Below are 20504 nucleotides of genomic sequence, written 5' to 3'. Positions count from 1 at the left end.
AGCTAAAGATCCCTGCAGTGCCCAAAATACTGTAGGGTTTGCTCATCGAGTAGGTTACTGCCAGTACAATTGTGTTGGGGGAGTGGGGATAGGGACGTGCTGAATTTGGGACGCATAAGGGTAACAGCTTGAAAGTTCTGCTTGACCCACTCCATGGAGCCCAGGGGCATATAAGGAGAGACAGCTTGAAAGTGCTGCTTCCCCCAGCCCAGTGAGTCCAGAGACATATAAGGGGTCAGCTTGATAGTGCTGATTGACCCGGTCCGCTCAGACTTGCTCTGTTAATATGTACGTGTGGGGGTGGGTGTGTTCATCCGGTTCTGGGGTGGGAGTAACCCAGCCCTAGGGACCCTAGATCCTGCAGGATAGCTCCATTGGGAGGGGACTTGCAGAAGGGAGAAGTAGAGCTCCATATGTAAACACAAGTGACACAAGTAGTACATTGACAGGATTACAGAACCCCCTTCCCCAGAGGAGTAACCCGAATAAATGAGCATACCCCAAAGTAATGGGCACATCTGGTAACAACCCAGGCTGTCAAAGGCCAAAGCTTTACCCAGCAAACCAGACACAGGTGTTCAAGTTGAGTTTTATTATAACAGAATGCAGCTAGTGTACAGTTCAACAGTCGACTAGGGTTATTTCTTTGAGAGAAATGCAAATCATGTTATTTACATCACAGATCTTTAGCAAATCCATCACACGTAGCAAAGCTATATTCTGGAAGGAACAGTCCTATACTCGTAGGGGGGATAGAAAGAAGGGGACTCAAATCTCTAATTTCTATGATTTAGAAAGCCAGGAATATGTTTTGAAAGCCCTCATGTGTGAAGACACTGGAAGAGATATCGCTAGCTGGAAGCCGAGCACGTGTCGATGGCTGTCTGCTCCCTAATGAGGCATTTGTTCATGAAGACAACCGTTTTGTCAGTAGGATACAAAAATTCTATACATCATGGCAGGGACCATAGAGATCTCTCCACCCAGCCCCCAACAGCAGATTTCACTCCCTGGTGAGCATGTCTGAACTGGTACCTTTTACAAAGATGGGACAATTAATAACTAGACAAAGAATCAGTTCTTCTGTGCATCACCAGATTCCTCTCTCTGCTCCATTTAATCCACATTTAGAATTACCAGCCCAGATGTTTGGTCTTCCTCATATACACTGAAACCTCTTCCACTGGATGTCTAGTGTTCTGTTCACTGTTCAACCACGCTATAAAGCAATGCCATTAAGATGGAGTAATCCCCACAGAGATTAATATTTCACTGGCTCCTAGGATCGATGAGTGTGGTTACCAGGTGATTGTTAGCACAGGTTTCAGTAGGGGTCTCACTGGAAATGCAGTCTCCTTGATTTGCGATGCGCAGTAACTCAAATGCATTCTACAGAGACTGGCAGTAGAGGACAGTACACACATACTGGCTTCTAAGAAAATTCAGCAGGGAACAGATGGTGCTTAAAATGAAAAATCCTCTTGGATTGACGGAGTCCCTTAACAGGCCTAGGTCTGGAGACATTAGCTACAGATCCTGTACAAATATTCTGTTCATCAGAAGTGATATGGAAATTTAAATCAAATGCTAGATTCATTAGGAATGTGCAAGAAACTTGTATACCCCTCCCCTAGGAGATGGAGGACCCAAAGCAAGACAAAGAACACAAGATGCAGAGATTCAGCAAAGAGTGCAGCAACCAACACAACCCACCCGACCCACATTAAAATGTGCCTGGTTCTTTTAGGCTGAAGTGGGACAGCAAAATCTGAAAGCTTTGCCTTTCCTGGCCTAAGATGTTATTTACTGTGCTATTTAAAAGGACACTCTCTCAAGTAGCTTAAACCAAAAATGGTTTCACAAAACCTGGGATTAATAGGCATATTTTTAATACAGTGCCACTGTAAGCGGTTTTCTCTTTTACATTTAAACATTTCTCTGTAGTACAAGCTGCACAGTCAGTGCCTGACAGACAGGAAAGGAGACGGCTATAGTTTAAATGCAGAAAAATAAAGCAGAAAGAATATTCACTTTCTATAGTCGAGGTGTCACTAGTAATTAGTCGGTAACGTTGGGATTGCAACAACTCAAACAGGCCACTGAACAGCCAGCAAATCTAGTTTATATATCAAATCTATCTACTTATATGGCCCCCATTACTGGGGCATAGGAGCATCTCACCATCTTTAACATCCTCAAATCAGCCCTGTGAGGTAGGGAAGTGCTATTATTCCCATTTCACAGGTGGGACATTGAGGCACAGAGAGATTAAGCTTTTTGCTGAAAGTCACACAGTCTGTAGCAGAGCAGAGCATTGAACCTAGGTCTACTAGGCAAGCACCCTAACCATTAGACCATCCTTCCTCTCATAATCAAATGGAAACTTTTGGTTACTACCCATCACAGCTTGGGGGCGGGTAGGGGAAGGTCACATCAACATCCTAGAAGGGCTCCAATCCCCTGAGCCATTAAGTCTCCTTTTGTCTCTGTCTTTCTAGCACTCACACACACACACACACACACCCCTTACTATCAGAATGCCTTGCCCCCAGCCCTATGGAGAGCGACAGTTGGATTCCCATCATGCAACTCTCACAGTGATATTGCCAACTTGAAAATCCCATTTCTGTCTCAAAGTTGTCCCTTATTATTGTTACAAATGACACCTAAGAACACTCCATGTGAAAAAGATTCCAGGAAAGTGTTGGTCTTCTCAGGTTATTTCACTTTGTGCATAGTCTGTTTCACTGATTTCCTGTATAGCTGCTAGTCAGTTTCCCCGGTTTCTGTGAATCTTTCAGACAGCCATGAGAAAGACAAAAACTGTAAACACTACCATAGAAATAGGATTGAAAAACCACACAGATTGGCAAGGAGAGCTCCGGGTAGGCAGAGGTAGGGCACCAAACTGCTTTTAACTCCTATTTTGAAATCAACTCAATTTCAAACTGATGGCACCCCTTTAAATTTTGAATCCATTTGGGGGCTGGCACTTTTCACACAGACTTTGTTCTTCTTTTCTCACTTGATTTATTTTCCTCAGAGTAAAAAAAAATGAATAAAAAGTCTAGAGAGCTGTAAGAGGGAAAACAAGGTCCTTTGATCGTTTCTCCATCATCCGAGCTAGAGACATACATCTAAGACAGGGGTAGGCAACCTATGGCACGTGTGCCAAAGGCGGCATGTGAGCTGATTTTCAGTGGCACTCACACTGCCCGGGTCCTGGCCACCGGTCCAGGGGGCTCTGCATTTTAATTTAATTTTAAATGAAGCTTCTTAAACGTTTTAAAAACCTTGTTTACTTTACATACAACAATAGTTTAGTTATATATTATAGACTTATAGAAAGAGACCTTCTGAAAATGTTAAAATGTATTACTGGCACGCAAAACCTTAAATTAGAGTGAATAAATGAAGACTCAGCACAGCACTTCTGAAATGTTGCCGACCCCTGATCTAAGACATTTATGACAGTCAGAAATAAGGCTCTTTCCTCTATACGGCCACATGATCTCTGTGTCAGTAGGCTCCCCATGCCCACCAAAGTAGTCACTCAGAGGATCGGTGTGGCACGCTGAAGGGAGCAGGCTGCCGGTGGAGGGAAACATTCAGTGCTGAGTGTTTGCATGCAAGTCTTTGAGAGTCAAACTGAGCTGGTGGGGTCACAATGGTGTGACATCCAAGGCACTAAGGGCTTCATTCTGAACCACTGCAGTCAATGAGAACTTTGCCATTGATTTTGATGGGTGCAGAATTAGGTCCTAAGTGAGTGTGGGAAATGGGGTGGGAGCAGGGAATGCTGGAAACACTTTGAAGAAGTTTGCCGAAGTGGGATCTGGCTACTTTCATGGCTAGTGGCATCCATAAACGAACAGCTGTACGTAACCACAGCATCCAGTGTTGGCCATCGGTAGAGACAGCAGATACAGCTGGCCGGACCCTTGGTCTGACCTGCTTTGACAAATCTAATGTACGCTATTTGGCCTAAGTTATGGATGTTGTGTTCATGGAACAGAGAGATCAATAGCCAGGCAGAATGACAGCATGTGCTGTGCAAGCTTCTTGCCAATTCTACCAAAGCATCTCGATTTTGCCCTACAGCAGACCCTGGTAACCATGGCCTGGGCACCCACACAGGTCTGCACCTCAGTCCTAGCCTGCAGTGCCCCCAAGCCTCTCCTGAGCGGAGCCTGCCAATTGTGTTAAATTCGGTGGCAGTTTGTGATGTGCACAGAATGGGGATGAGGAGGAGGAGGGAGACCCTTCCAAATGAGTTTTCACTGCTGAATCTAAGCAAGGAAGTAAGCCCCTGGGCTTTACAGGTGAATGGCTGATGCACCAACCCCACTGGGCCACACACCTCTTGCTAATTCCCTGTAGGAAGCCAGCACAGATCTGCACTGTGACCTTCCTGGAATACAGATGCCTGAAAGGACCCACCCTTGCGACATACAGCGCTGTCTAGACTGGGAAGGTGAGCAGCCTGCAGCCTGTCCATTGCCAATCCAGGCTGCTCCGGGGCACTGTTCTCTCCCACACCCTGCCCACGTGGGGGCTCACTCCGGTATGTAGTCCCTGAAGGAGTTGAAGCTGAGGCTCCGGCCGCCAGAGTTTAGGGTGGAGTTGGCTTGCATCTTTGGAATCTTTTCCATCAGCTTAGACACGGCCCTCCTCTTGAAGGAGCCCGGGGAGAAGTGCCCCTGTCTCATCAGCTCATTATACAGGGTGTTGAACACCACCACGGTCTCTTCGTAGCTGTCCCTGGTGGAGATCTCGTAGAAAGGATGCTTCAGGGCTTTGGAGAGGTTCTCGCCATCCTCACAAGACACCATCCGGTCAAACTGCAAGTCCTTCTTGTTGCCAACAATCACCACGGGCGGCTGGTCACTCCCGCCGCTCCGCTTGGGGCTCGAGTGGATGTGGTTGATGAGGAAGCACAGCCTCATGACCTCATCGAAGCTGCACCGGTCAGTCACAGAGTACACCACGGCAAAGCCGTCCCCCCACTTGATCTTCTCCTCGATCTGCAAGGAGTCTTCCTCCTAGGGAGGGGAGAACAGAAATCACAACATCACCACCTGAGGCAGCTTTTTAATGCAATGAGCTCAAAATGTTTTACCAGCATTGGACCACCTCCTGCTTTCACTCCCACTGGGGTCAATGGTAAAACTCCACAGTGCCCTGTAATACCATTCTGGGGTATCAGTGCTGATTCGAGGCCGAAGGGCCACCAACATCACCTCTTGCAGAGTGGTCATTGGAGGCTGACCATCTGAGCACTGACCCAGTGTGACCCAGCTTAGCTTGTGACATCGGATTGGCAGCAGGCCATTGTGCAGTAATAATTAATTTACAGGCAGCCACGCCAGAAAGCCGCTGGGCATCTTAACAGGAAATAACTAAACATGATCACGATGCAACATGCCTCTCGCAAACAACCCTCCACAGCCGTTAGCAAATCAGAGTCTGTGTGTGTTCTCGGTGCCTGCGTTTACTCTAGCTCCATAGCCACATGGTCCCTCTAAGCTTGTGTGTTCATCCTCCCTAGTCTAGTCACAATACTGCTGCTATAGGGCTTGAGCCAAGCCCACTGACGTCACTGGAAAGACGCCCTTTCATGTCTGGGGACTTTGGGTCAGGCCCCAAGCCACCTTCCTCACCCACTGCTCTGACCACGTCGCCTTCCTCCTTCCAGCCCCTGAACTGGCTTCCTGCCTTTTACCACATCGAGTTCAAGGTCCTTGTTCTCCTCTTCAAGGCCCTGCATAATCTCACTCCCGCCCACAATTCCACTGCTATTTCCTCTTCCTCTCTGCACTCCTCAAAATCACTTAGTGTTGCTGCCTCCTTGGTCTCCTTTGCCCACCCTCTGGCTTCCCCCCCCTTCCTTTGCTCTGTATTCAGAGCAGCTTCCACCACTGGCCAGCCATAGGCCCCCCTCTCTGTCCTTTCAACTTCACCTCTGCTGCTGCTGAGCTGTTGCCTGGCAGGGACGGGGGCTTCTCGTATGTCCTGTAAAGTGCAATGTACATTTACAGTGTGCTGTTAAAAACAGCAGCAATGCCCAACGGGGTCAGGAGGTTGGGTTAAAGTGGTTAAAGTGGTAAGTATATCAGGGTAAATGTAGACAGGCTGGTCTTAGGTAGCCTGCCTCTGGCTAAGCAAAGTGGGGTTATGGGTCCCTCAGCACAGGGGATCACTCTTCTCTTCATCTGTGGGTATTGGGTATTCCCAAACACTGCAGATAAAATGGGGCTGTGTTGTACGCAGCAAAAGAAAAGAGAGAATCAATGGGCAACTACGAATTATGTGGCTGAAATCCCATCAAGGGGTTCTGGTGAGGTCAGAAAGCACAAAAGCAAAGCTGGAGTCCCCCAGTGCGTCCCTCCCCCATGCCCCAAGATGGAGTCACAGCCTCACCATTCAATATTTCACACATGGGAGAGAGTCCTGGATCTCTGTCTGGCATAAGTGCTGCTTTCAAATCTCTTCTTCCACTGGTGCTGGCTTCCTACGCTGTTCCAGTCAGTGCCCCTCCCTGCCACCCTGGTCTGCTGCAGTCAGATGGCCTTTGCTGGGACCGCTCAAGTGACCGTCCAGCAAGTGCCAACACTAACTGGTTAAGCCTCGTAACACAGAGATGTGCACCAACTACCTCTCAGGGCAGCTGCAGCACATTCCCAGCTGTGATCCATCTGTCCTAACGCACGCATGGGGCCAACACCACCACCACCGACTGAAAAGACAATGCTCCACCCTTGGGACCATTTCTGGTTAGTATTTTCTGACATCGATTGCCCATTAAGCGGTGACCGTGACCATGACCGTACCTGTCCTGCTGTGTCGAGAATCTCAAAGTGCACCATCTCCCCATCGATGACAGCCGTGTGTCTATAAATCATTTCTGTAGGAAACAAAGATGCATGAGAACTCCCTGACCCCTGCACAGAGCATGAGTGGATTCCACTCCGCACAGTCAGGTGAAGACCTAAATGAGAAGGCACCGATGACACAAAAGGGGGACTCAGAAATTCTCTGCTCACTGAAAAGAGTCATCAGCCTGCCCATGACACAGTAACTGCTTGACACACCAAACTGAACAGGCAGACTCTGAGCCCACTCTTGGTGCCCCCGAAGCTAATGGGGACTTTGCCAGTGACTTCAAAAGAGAACAGGGTCAGGACCTCTCCTAAAGGAAACACTGTCAGAGCGCAGCCTTCTCAGTAAAGAAAACATGACACACACAAGTGAACAGTGCAAAAATCTGCCATCTTTCCTTCCACACATGGTTCTCATATCAAATGCCCAAACCGCCCCGGAATTTAGCATAAGCAGGTTCTGACAAGTCTTATTAGTTCATCTTCACCCAAGGGCATCCCTCTGTTGTCTGAGATCTAGAAGGTGATAACAGAGCGTGTTGGGTCACAGGAAGGGACTTGCATATCCTGTACAATCTTTTTATACATAAATCTGTTTGTGTGGCATGTGTTTTGGGAACACTTTCCTAGCTCCTTTTCCTATTTGTCAAAGAAATCTGTGTTTTAAAGACTGTTTTCTCTCTTGCAACCCACCTTTGCCCCCAACCCTTCGCCCCGTCCTGCGGGGAAGTCAAAAGGCTAGATTTCTGTTGTCACAGCTAATTCCGTGACAACCAACTGTAATGCCACACAAACAGGACAGTGATGCCACTACAGGATCAAGCAGACCTGGCACTTAAGGGAGAAAAGCTCTTATTCAACAAACACAAGTATCTTCAGTAACAGCCATGGGAGCACAGAAGCATCTCATTCAAATCTCATTCCTTTATGCCCACCTGTCAATGCCCTCGCCCCCAAAAGCCCTGACTACATTAGAGAGTAATATCAGTGTGTGTATATAATCCAATTGATCTAACTCCTATTGCGTTTGTCTACAATGTAAGCGCAGCACTGTTGGAAGGTTTTGCCTTACATCCAGAGTGACACTGTTTTGTATTGGTTGTGATATGCCACCTTCTGGGTATGGGTCCCAGAGTTCCCGGCACTGCTCCCTGGTGTGCTGCATTCTGGGTATTTTTTCTGCAAGGACTGGTGCAGCTTGGGATCGCAGTGGGAGAGCTATCTGCACTGAATTTTTTTCCATTTTCAGCAAATGGAAAGTTGAACCATCCATGTGAGATTCCTGTGGTGCTTCTAAGTCCTCTGGAGATGGATCCCATCTGCCCCAAACTAGCCCCACACGTGGCCCTGGCCTCATATGCAAGGCCATTGAGCCAGGGACACAGACAAGGAAGTAAAGAAAAAAATCCAAGCCACATCAGCAGACTTTGTGCCATTGGCAATGCAAGGGTGGGAGAAACAGCAGTGATCAGTGGTTACAGACTGCTAGGAACAAAAGGGATAGGAAGAGAATGAGGGCGATTTCATTGCCAACAAAGAGGGACTTAAAAGCTATCAGAGTCCTTTCAAGCTATTTTTAAAAATAATTAATTTTAATACTGCTGTTCAGCCCCACTGGCGCTGCTAATCCACACCCTCTAGCTTGCCTACATTCCGGCTCATATTACACACAAATAGGATAGGAGGAGATCTTGCTTTTCTAAACAAGAGATAAAAGTTGCACTGATGCCTGTATCTGTACTGGGTTTTCGACATAAAATATGGAGTGAAATGCTTAAAGCCTCACTAATATCTCCAGGAAATAAATCCCACAACATCTTGCTTAGCAACAACTCGGGGGGGGGGGGGGGGGGGAGGGGAAGAGGGAGGGAGGGAGAGAGAGAGATCTCCAGGATTTCTCTTCCCCATTCTTTATTAATAGAAATATGTGTATGAAAACAGGATATTTGCCCCTCCAGAGTCTATATCTTCTTGCTTCTGATTCCAAGAGACAGCATGGTCCAGTGGATGGATCACAGGGTGGACTCAGGAACACAAGTGTCATGGGAGCTGCTGGATACTTGGGACTTTTGAAAATCAGGCTCTTACTTGGGAGACTACAGATTTAGGGGTCTACCTTTAGGTGCCAAGTTTTGAAAATCTTGGCTTTGAATGCTATTCCTGCTTCTGCCATTCATCATTGGGATAATACTTGCCTACGTACCTTGTGACAGGGTGTTGTGGACGTTAATTAATGTCTGTCAAGTGCTATCAAGGCTGAGCATTATTTCCCATTTGTTGGTGTCGTTTTCTGGTTTGTGACATCGCAGCTGTTGAGTCTTTGACCCTGCCCCAGTGACTGTAACCTTTTCCTCTGGCTGCCCAAGTCTGTTCACACAGCTGCTGCTAAAGCCATCTTCCCTCCCAGCCCACCTGCTCCTGTCCCTGAATCCCTCCATTGGTTCCGCACAAAACTCCACTTCATCCTCACCTTTAAGCTTTGTTAAATCTCACCCCCACTTACACCTCTGCTCCCAATCCCCTCAGGTTCCGGTGTTCTTCCCAGTCCTCCTCATTTCCCTTTCTCCCCTATTCCTTTCTCTAAGTCTCAGACTTTCAGGTACACTGACCCCCTTCTGCCCAGTTTCTCCTGTCTTATTTGGATTGTAAGCTCATTGGGGCAGGGAACCAGCCACATTTTCCGCAGCACCAGGTATATTTACGGCACTGTTTAAGTATTTGGTAATGTTACAGAGAGCAACTCCAAGCAAGGGAATAAACAGCAGGCAGAGGGGAACTCCCAAAGGAAAACAAATTTACTTTTGTACTAAACATCTCTAGTCTTAACAAATGTGGGAAGCAAACTCAAGAAAGTACAGGACGGACAGGGAATTAGCAGGGTTGTTTGATCTGAGTTTTCCACTAGGGATCAGCCATTTCTTCAATGAAATGCAGCAAGGCTGAGAAATTTCCAGGACACCCCCCACCCACCAAAAAACCCCACACTTGCACATGAAAACACTGTCCAGTGAATAACATGGACTCGACATAATGACCTACATTTACAGTGACTAGTGGTTTTTGGGTGCCCAACCTGACACACCATTCAGTGGGCCTGATTTTCAGAAGGAGGGTGCTCAGATTGGACACACCCAAATATGAGGGCATTGGAAATCTCTCGGCCCTTTTGGCTCTGTGCGCCGAAAGCCTCTCTCCCCAAAAAACAACCCTGAGGCCAAACTGCTTCCGGATTACTAAGCTTATATTTAATAGAGCAGTTACTATTCTTTGTACAGCATCTAGCGCGATGGAGTCCCTCAGCCTCACCATAACACAAATAATAATAAAATAAATAATAATAATAATATTAAATACTTGCTTACCTAGAGTAGGGTCATAATCCCCAATGAATCTCTTGGTGATGAATCTCACAGTTAGAGCTGCATTGGAGAAAAACAAAACAACCCCCCCCTTAAAAGTCAGTTGTGATCAACAAAGCAAACTCAGTAAAACACTGATTAACTGAGACAGGAGGGCTCTGATGAGTTTGCTCCTCTCTGGAGTGAGGACACCCTCCAATCCGGAGCACAGGCTGATGGCGGCATGTCCTGCTGGGCGCTGCACAGGCAGTGGGAGGAGGTTTTTGATCCCAACCAGGTATACTAGTACCTAGGTTGTGAGCCAGTCAGGATCTCTGAAGAAGCTACTCCAAAGCGTAACCACGAGCATCAGTAAACATTGTGTAACAAACAAATAGAAAACAAAGTCTCTCTCCCGCACCTGGCAATGCTGCCACCTGAAAAGCTATGGGGCAGGGGAGAGCATATTAAATGGCAGATTGGCCAAGTCCTACTTCCAGTATGCTGGGAGTTTGAAGGCTGAAAACTGTAAGACTTACAGTAGACAGACTGGAAAGGATCTGAGGGTAACTTTACATTGACCAGCAAGCAGTTCTCTGCCCAAATCCAAAGTCGGGACTTGCCAGTGTGTGAACAGAAGAGCAGAGACAGCCTGAGTGGGCCTCTCTGCACCCTGATTACCAGAGGAACTAACTAGAACTAAGAGGTTGCCTAGCTGCTTCCAACAGAGAAGTTCACAATATAGCCAACAGTCTGTTCTCCTGAGTGGTGGATGAGAACTGGGTCGGCATTGCCCAAAGTAGTTTTTCTACAGGAGCCGCTTTACAAACACAGATCCCCAGAGCAGAGGTCAGATGTCTTTCTAAAGGATATGCTCTAGTTCAATCGCAGATTGCTGGGCTGAATGCAGGAGTCCCTGGGTATAATTCCATAGCTCGTGCAATTCAGAAAGTCAGATTGGATGATCATAACGCTCTTTTCTGGCCTTAAAATCTATTGAAAGTATCTAGCCACACAGCAACACAGATGGACTAAATTCTGGCCTAACTTACACTAGGGTTACCATATTTAACCAATTAAAAAAAGAGGACCCTCCACGGGGCCCTGGCCCCGCCCATTTCCCACCCCAGTCCCAACTCCACCCCTTTCCCCGCCCTAACTCCGCCCCCTCCTCCCTTCCACCCCCAGCCACGCAAAAAGTGCTGCCCGAGCACTACCGGCTTCACGGTTTGCCGGGCAGCCCCCCAGACCCTGCACCCCGGCCGGCGCTTCCCCAGCGCAGCTGGAGCCCCGGAGGGGAAGCACCCAGCCGGGGCCGCAGGGTCTGGAGGCTGCCTGACAAACCGTGAAGCCGGTAGCGCTTGGGCTTCTGGCAGCCCCTATGCCTCCGGACCCTGCGCCCCCGGCCGGGCACTTCCCCTCCCGGGCTCCGGCGGCGCAGGGTCCGGAGGCATGGGGGCTGCCCAAAGCCCGTAGCACTCGGCTCTTAAACAGAGCCGAAGAGTCGTGGAGGAGCAGAGCCGCCGCGGCCGGAGGCTCTGCTCCTCCCCTGACTCTTCAGCTCTGTTTAAGAGCCGAGTTGCCCGAGCGCTACCGGCTTCGGGCAGCCCCCATGCCTCCGGACCCTGTGCCGCCGGAGCCCGGGAGGGGAAGTGCCCGGCCGATGGCTGGGGTCCGGAGGCAAGGGGGCTGCCTGAAGCCCATAGCGCTTGGGCAGCTCGGCTCTTAAACAGAGCCGAAGAGTCAGGGGAGGAGCAGAGCCGCCGCGGGAGGGGAAGTGCCCGGCCGGCATTTTCCCGGACATGTTTGGCTTTTTGGCAATTCCCCCCGGACGGGGGTTTGATTGCCGAAAAGCCGGACATGTCCGGGAAAAACCGTACGTATGGTAACCCTACTTACACCCTGGGCAATCCTATTGATTTCAGTCAGAAATGTATTTATGGGGTGCTTCATAGTGCTTCTCTTAACCCTTGCATTTGTGCACAAATATTTCCCTCACGCCCAGATGCAATATCAACAGAAAATGAACCTGAGTCAATATACAGCAGTACAGTGGCATTTGACAAGTTCCCTAAGAGCAGAGAGATCACAGAGACCCAGAGCTTTTGCTTGTCAGCAATTTCACATGCTTCCTATTTCAACACCCGGTCCAATAGTGCATGTCACATTTTAAAATAACATTTCATAGCTAACCCTGAGGAGAGAGGTTTTCACCCACAGATTTTTAAGACCAGAACAGACCATTACGAGCAATCTAGTTGACCTCTTGCATAACACAGAATTTCACACAAAAACTCCTGCCCTGAATCTTATACTTTACGACTGAACAAGAGCATATAATGTAGAAGCAGTCAGAGACTATTCTGGTGAGCACTCTAAAATACAGGTCATCATAATCCAATATGCTTTTCTGTATGTGTGATACTTGCAAACAGTGCTTTGTGGCCCCGATCCTGCGTGTGCTTAACTTTATACACAGTGAGTAGCAAGTGACTTCAGTGGGGCTATTTACTGCGCATGAAGTGCAGCATGTGCGTACGCTTTGGCAGGACAGAGGGATCTTGATGTATCACATCAGCCTAGATGACATAACTGTGCAGATATCCCGCCCTTCCTGGATCAATCTGATGAATTTCCAGTACTGTTTTATTGAACGTTTTATTCTCAAGTTAAAAATATCAAACGCAAATTGTATCATCCTGTATATTCACATTCAGTAGGTCAAAGGCTCAGCACCACAATAGTTGTAAAATGAGACAAGTGCCACCACATTTGTATTGGATTTCAGAAATTAGAGGAGCTTGGCAAACAAAGAGGGGAAGATAGTTCAAAGCTAGGTTCTACCTGTACTCGGCAGTATCCTTTTAAAATGAGACGTACAACAAAACGACTATTAAAGAATATTTACGTTTGAGAACATAGTGGAGGGTGGGGAAGAGCAAGACAGAAGGGCCAATACAAGGAACAGTTTGAAATGTGGCCCAGACCCTTTCTCCTCACTCTCTTGTTTGCTGTCACTTACCCCTCACATGCCACACATATGCTGCATTTATGCCTGGGAATGTCTATCCCCGGCACAGGGCAGGGATGTTGCTTTAGCGTGACCCTTCCCTACCTAGGCTTCAGAGGCCAAGCTCCAGCGCGAGCTGCAACTTCAAAGCACTATCTGCACAGCTTTCTTTAGAGCACCAACCCCAACCCCGCTAGCCCGAGCCTGTGGACCCAGGCTCGAAGGCTTGCTCCTGCCCACCCCAAAATGCTACATAGGCCCCCAGGGGGAGTTTGCTTTAGCCCTTCACAAATAACTGGATGGTGGTTGTGAAAATGTCTTTTTTCCCTTTTGTATTTCCCAATCAGGCAGGCCCGGAAGCAGTAACAGAGATCAAATCGTTCAGTCAAGGGCGTTGGGTGGGAACAGCCACAGAAGAGGAATGTACACAATTAAACCATTCTATCCAAGCATCCAATCTCCCTGAAACAGGGGGGCAGGAGGCCCAAATCCTTTGTGTCCAATTTAATGCTCAATTGAACCAGGACAAAGCCTAATGCTGGAGCGCTGGGCCAGTAGTTCCATCCCAACACTGCATCTGCCTAGTGCTTAATTTGTAATGAAAGAGGTGCCAGGGCTCAAGCAATTTTTTTATATTCATAACTGATGCAGCAAGCCCGGAGGTGCCTGGCTATGAACTGCCAAGCCCAGACGTGCCTGGGCTCAGCCCTGACAAGCCCTGGCACAAATTAAGCATTGCATATGCCCCTTTCTCCCTTCCTCTGCCATGGAGAAGTACTGGCTTGTGATGTATCTTCCGCATTCGCTCTGAGCAAGCCAGACTAACCCCAAAGCAGCCTCGAGAAAGGAACAATCCTCGAGGGAGGCCACCCAAGTGAAATGACAGGTTTGTAAAGGTGAAGTACAGCGGGCTGGGAACTAAATAAATGCCTCTTCAGAGTTGGCTGCAATGGGTTACTAGGTGACAAGGCTAGTCTCCGGGTGAGGCAGATGTCCTCTGGAGATTCCTAGAGAAATGCCCTCTCCAGCGGTGGGGAGAACCAGACCCTTGCTCACCTGCTTACACAGATCGAGGAGGCTCAGTTGGCTACAGTCCAGGAGCATTCGGGAAGGAGGAAGAAAGGCTCTTTGTAAAAAGTGAGCAATTGCAGTGCTGAAGTCCTGGAGAGTCAAACTCTGCCTTTTGCCATAGAACAGGGGCAGGGGCAGCAGCTGAGGTTCAAGAAGTATTGACTTACTACTAGCCGTGCAAATACAGAGTTCAGCACAGAAACACACCAGACAGCCAGAGGCAGAAGGTATAGAAAGTTAAGTGGGACACTAAAGACTCGCTCCATCTGGGAAAGGATAATTACCAGGGCACTAAGGTCAAGAATGTAGGTGGTGTTGTGGACACAGGCAGCCATGCAGAGGTGGTGGGTGGGGTCTTGTTGGTGAAAGAAGGCGGCGGTTAAAGCACGGATGGAGCAGAAACTGTGTGCTCCAGCCATTAGGGAATACAGTTAGACAGATTTCCCACGGTGAAAGAGCCACATGAATCAGGAATTATGGGTCACTGAACCAGAAAAAACAATGTGGCTGGGAAGTGACTGAGCAAACACAAAAAGGATTTTTAAAGGGCCCCGATTCTACCTTGTCTAGACTCAGAGAGAAATAAGGGTCTGCTCCTATACTATTCAATGGCAACACTCCCATTGGTTTCAATGGAACAGGAGCGTACCCTAAAAGTTGGACACACATCATACCGCACTCAGAACACCAACAACATTCCAGCTGATAAGGAAGGAGCCATGCTGGAGCTCTTGGGAGGGAAAAGGGTTTCACTTTATCCAGGGATGAGAAATGGACTCCTGCTTTGAAACAATAAAGTGCACTAGAGCAGTGGTTCGCAACCTTTTCTGAGACCACTGCACTAGGGAACTTTTAGTGAGTAGCAGCAGGGTCAACATGGACACAATGCGCAGCCGGTTAGTGCAACATAGATTTGCACCCCAGGTTGCCATGAATTGACCGTTCGTTTAGACAAGCCCTTATTCTATCCGTCCATTTTACTTTGAATACTCTATGCAGACACCTGCATTAAAAAGTTGTTCAGTTTGCATTGGATGGACCTATTATTTTTCCAGGACTCTAGTCCATATATCAGGACACTTAGGAAGTTGCTTCTAAAGATCTTAGTTAAGTATTTTTGCAAATCACACTGGACTTCCATACTATAGGGCAATGTTTCCCAAACTTGGGATGCCGCTTGTGTAGGGAAAGCCCCTGGCGGGCCGGGCTGGTTTGTTTACCTGCTGCATCCGCAGGTCCGGCCAATCACGGCTCCCACTGACCGCGGTTTGCTGCTCCAGGACAATGAGAGCTGCTGGAAGCGGCGCGAGCCAAGGGACGTGCTGGCCGCCGCTTCCAGCAGCTCCCATTGGCCTAGAAATAAAGTACTTGCTTTACCTATTCTGGACTTTACATCAAACACAATCACCAGTATTGTGTATGAGGCTACCCAGATAAATAAATTTCTTAACAGTTTTCCAAGCAGATAAAATAATTGGTAGGTAAATTAATTTTCATAATTTCGGTCTTCGATTTATTGATAAGACACATTTTCTTGGCAGGATTTGCAAGATCATTTCTCTTTTGCTACTAGGGTTTCCACCTTCCACAAAAAAGCGGGACATCCAAACCATTTCATCCAGGGCAGTTACCTCAAATGAGGGACAATCCTGGAAAAACTGGGACAGGTGACAACACAACTTATAGATTTCCCAGGAAAACTACCTCAAAAGAGGGATGATTCTGGGAAAGCCTGGACAGGTGGCAATCCTATTTGCTGCATATCTTCAATTATTTTATTTATAAGACAGATACAATCTGCCAAGTCTACAACTCAAATCTCACCACCTATCCATGCAATGCCTGTTTCCAGACTGAGAGTCTATCACATCACAAAATCAATAGTGACTCCAAACCAGATGGCGGATAAGATGCAATGTCACCTTACACCAGCGTGAACTGTAAACCAGCCTGTTAGTCCCTGATATATCTTTACTACGCAGTAAGTGTTCTGATACACATTTTTAATAATTTTAACAACACAAGTTTATGGAGTCCCCAGAAAAGTTTTCTTTATTAAATAATAAGGGGAAAAAATCCAAGGAGTCTTACAGGTCTCTAGTTTCATTTTCCCTGTGTTGTAATTATTGACGAGAGACACAATACGCAGAAATACACTGTAGCTTATAAAACTGCCCAACAGGGCTCGCTAAGAGCTGGATCCTGCAGCGGGTATTTATTTTCATCTTTAAGGACATTCTTGATTTGTCAGAGAAAGGGTAAGACAGCGGAACAAATCAAACCTGATTCCTAGGAAGCACCTGATACTGTAGCACGCTCTAGGCAGTCTCCCAAAGCTGCAACACACGGTACTTTATTAAGACGGAGAACCAATTAAACTGATTAAAAATTGGCTTGGGTACAAGAGCACAACAGACGTTGCCAATACAAGGAAGTGGATGAGGGCAGAGAGGCGTGACAACATTAAGATCTTTTTTGTTCATCTTGTACATAAGTGACCTTTCAGAGAGCGGGGTTTAAAAAGTGGGCATGGTTACACTTTATATTAAGGTTCCATTTATAAATGCTTAATAAATTATTCACAGATGTTTTAATAAATCGTTAACTGATTGCTATAGAAACCAATAGGTTGCTTGTAATGACACTTTACAACCATCTATAATGCCACCTACCAATGTGCATATAGCTCTCTATATCACGTTACTCAAGTCTGCTGCAACATGCTTCTGACATCTCTTAATCACTTATGAATCCTTTATAAATAGAACCTTCATGTGAAATATGACTGTGATTACACTGGCTAGTGTCAAAATTAGACAGCAGAAGATACGCAGCAGGGGGAGAGGGGGAAGCAAACACTCATTAAAGGATTTGGATATTCTGGATTTATAAGCTTTTACAGGTGACTTATGTCATTCAATATCCAAACCTCTAAACTACAGATAAGCCTGAACCAAAGCTGCTCAACTTTGATGCTATTTGGATCCAGATGCAGCTGATCCCTGCCACCCTTCCTGAAATGGCTTTGACAGGGCCGGCTCTAGGATTTTTGCCGCCCAAAGCAAAAACAATTTTGGCCGCCCCGCCCCCGCCCCATTCTTTAATTACCCCACCCCCGGCCCCGCCTCAACTCCGCCCCTTCCCCAAATCTCCAGCCCTGCCTCCTCCCCCCAGGCTCTCAAGCCTAGGAGGGAGGGGGAGAAGCGGCGCCCGCGCCGCGGCCACTTGGAGTCTCCCCCCAGGTTTGAGAGCCTGGGAGGGAGGGGGAGACCCCGAGCTGCTGCGGCGTGCGAAACAGCTGATTCGTGCGCTGCTGCTCCCCCTCCCTCCCAGGTTTGAGAGCCTGGGAGGGAGGGTGAGTAGCGGCGCGCGAATCAGCCGTTTCGCGCACCGTGGCAGCAGCAGCAGCGGAGGTGAGCTAGGGCGGCCGGGGCACATTTTTAGGGGCGGCATTCTGGCGCCGGCCATGCCGCCCCTAAAAATGTGCTGCCCCAAGCACCAGCTTGTTTTGCTGGTGCCTAGAGCCGGCCCTGGTCTTTTAACTTGGTTTTGTCCTGGTCACAATGTTTTGCTGCTAGCACTGACACCTGTTGAGGATTTCCAGTCAACCACATCAAAGGATTGGCAGTTAAATTATTTTCAAGGAGTGGGTTACTTTCCTTCTGCAAAGGTACTTTTCGCCATCTCTCAAGATTTTAATTGCTACTGCATGTGGAAGGGATTCACAGAGAGTGTCCCTGATAGCTCTCTAAACCTGACCTCTAATTTAACTATCTGATTCCAAAAGGATCATTAACAGGACAATGCTGTCAAGTTACAAATCAGACTGCGGGAGAGGAGACGTGGAGCAGAGCTGATCGGAGCAGCACTTCAGATGATTGAAACCAAGGGGATTTAAAAAAAAAAAGAATCGAATTCATTTTTCATTTGCAGCATTGTACCCATGTTGATCCCAGGATATGAGAGACAAGGTGGGTGAGGTAATATCTTTTATTGGACCAGTTTCTGTTGGTGAACGAGACAAGCTTTTGAGCTATATAGGGCCGATGAAGAGCTCTGTGCAGCTTGAAAAGTCATCTCGTTCACCAACAGAAGCTGGTGCAATAAAAGATATAGCTTCACCCACCTTGTCTCTGGAATTCATTTTTCCTCATTTGTGGTGCCTGTTTAGCTTTTACATCTTTTTCAGTTTGGATAATGAAAACGACTCACTCTGGTTTTCATGCACTAACACAATGCGCCAATGTGCGAGTTAAAAACAATCCGGGGGAACGTTTAAATCAAAACAAGAGAGGAAAGCATGGGACTCAGAGCCCTGGCTTCAAATCCCAGCACTGCTTTATTTCCTCTATGACCTAGGGCAAGTCACTGAGTCTGTGCCTCAGTTCCTTATCTGCAAAATGGGGATAATATTTCTTTTGTCTGTCTTGCCCATTTTTAGATTATAAAATATTCAGGGCATGGACGGTCTCTCAGTACAGCACCTAGTACAACAAGGCCTAGATCTCAGCTGGGCCCTCAAAATGCTTCTGTAATACAAAAGTAAATAAATAAATAAATAATAAATAGTCTGCCTGAGCTGTCAAACATTTCTATGTCTTAACTCCCAAACACAGGGCAGTAGGTGATCTTACTTGTCGGTGAACACTGGGATATAAATATAACTGTGGAGCTCTGCTAATATACTAGAACTGTGAAAGCTGAGAGTTGAACAACAGCATAGTCCAAAGTATGAATCAAGCACCAGAATTCACCTTCCAATAAGTATGAAATTCCGTCAGACTTCTAAGACTTGGCTTTGTTCAAGCAATGTTTCAAAATAACTATTCAAAGATAAGCAATGGGAGACACTTCTCCCCTCACCCCCATGCCTACGCTCTTTAGGGATGCTACCCAGCTAATTACTCACTCTTGTGACCTGTATTTTAAAGCTAAAAAGTAATCCAGATGTTAGTATCATTGTAGAGACTGACTTATTTTAACATGCTATGGCAATAGCACAGTGTATAGACAAAAGCATCAGGAGTGAAGTCTAGACTTCACAGGGGATTTCAACCACTGGTGTAGCTGAACTGACACAGAGCCATAATGTAAACATGCAAAGCCACTAGAAGCCATAATTTGCACCAATACAGTTCACTCCCTACTTGAAACTGAGCTAAGCTGCATCACTGCAAATCGTGGTTTATAGGCGCAGCACTGGCTGTCTGCACTGGAAAGGTATGTCTACACTGCCGCTGTGAGCAAGTCTCCTAGCCTGGGCAGACAGGCTTGTGTTAGTGAGCTTCATGCAATCATGCTAGGAAAAGCAGTGTGGACGCTGCAGCACCAGCAGTGGCCTGCACTAGTCACCAGGGCTTGGCCCCAGCAGCAGGGTGGGTCCAAGCTCGGATAGTTAGTCCAAGCCTCCGCCAATGCCACAACCTCCACACAGCTATTTTTACCATGTTTGTGCAAGCCTCAAGCCTGTGTACTCAGGCTGAGAGGTTCACTCCCAGCTGCAGTGTAGACATAATCTTGGTTTGCACTGCTGCTGCTAGGCAGGTGGCTGGCCAGTGATGGCTGCAATCAGGGCAAATCCTCAGTGCAGACAAGGCCAAAAGCCATTAACCTTTCAAGTGCATTAGTCCACTTTGAGCTTTTAAAATAAACAAAAAAATAAAATAAAACTCCACGGTCATTTTATAGATGGAAATCATTCTTTCTAGGATCAATTAAAATGGAAAACAGGAACCACCACCTTAATTATAACAAGGGGTGGCCTGAAATTCCCTGGCATCTGGTTAATCAAAACGTGTTCTCTCTGCAATACTTTTCTCGTATGTTATGGCTGATGAGTTATTAAAATGCATGAGAGAACCATATATGTTCAGCTTCGAGGTTATGATATTGACTAGCTGTTGGTTTGCGGGGTTTTCATACCAGCATTCTTCTGCATGAAACACAGTTCATGTGACTGTATCATTTACTGCTCCATCTGCTCTTCCCACTTCCAATTACTCAGTCCTGGCCAGGATACCACACGTAGGTCCTGATTCTACAAGCAGCTGGGCGCAGGAGGATCCCTGCACCTACGCGGAGTCCCAGCAGGCTCTGCCCACATGAAACTTGTGAGTTCAGGACTTTTGACACTTAACACACCCCTGTCAGAGCCATATTCAGGTACTGTCTTTGTTGCAACTGTACCCCATACTAGGAGCTGCTGGC

The 20504-nt window shown here is 47.3% G+C and overlaps 1 protein-coding gene across 1 annotated transcript in view; it reads right to left on the bottom strand.

The window, feature by feature from the left end:
* Nucleotides 1-577: 577 nt before the first annotated feature.
* The window catches only part of LOC128836488 (ras-related and estrogen-regulated growth inhibitor-like), a 23056-nt gene continuing 3129 nt past the window's right edge, over nucleotides 578-20504 (bottom strand). The window contains exons 2-4 of the mRNA XM_054026813.1: nucleotides 10241-10297; nucleotides 6831-6904; nucleotides 578-5042 (exon numbers count right to left, since the gene is read on the bottom strand). Of these exons, the coding sequence (XP_053882788.1) occupies nucleotides 4557-5042; nucleotides 6831-6904; nucleotides 10241-10297 (617 nt within the window). The 3' untranslated portion in view covers nucleotides 578-4556. The remainder of the gene's footprint in view (nucleotides 5043-6830; nucleotides 6905-10240; nucleotides 10298-20504) is intronic.

This window comes from Malaclemys terrapin, chromosome 4 (assembly GCF_027887155.1).
Source record: "Malaclemys terrapin pileata isolate rMalTer1 chromosome 4, rMalTer1.hap1, whole genome shotgun sequence".
In the NCBI taxonomy this organism is placed as follows: Eukaryota; Metazoa; Chordata; order Testudines; family Emydidae; genus Malaclemys; species Malaclemys terrapin.
Note: the sequence above shows the minus strand (reverse complement) of the source record. Positions and strands in the feature narration are given on the sequence as shown.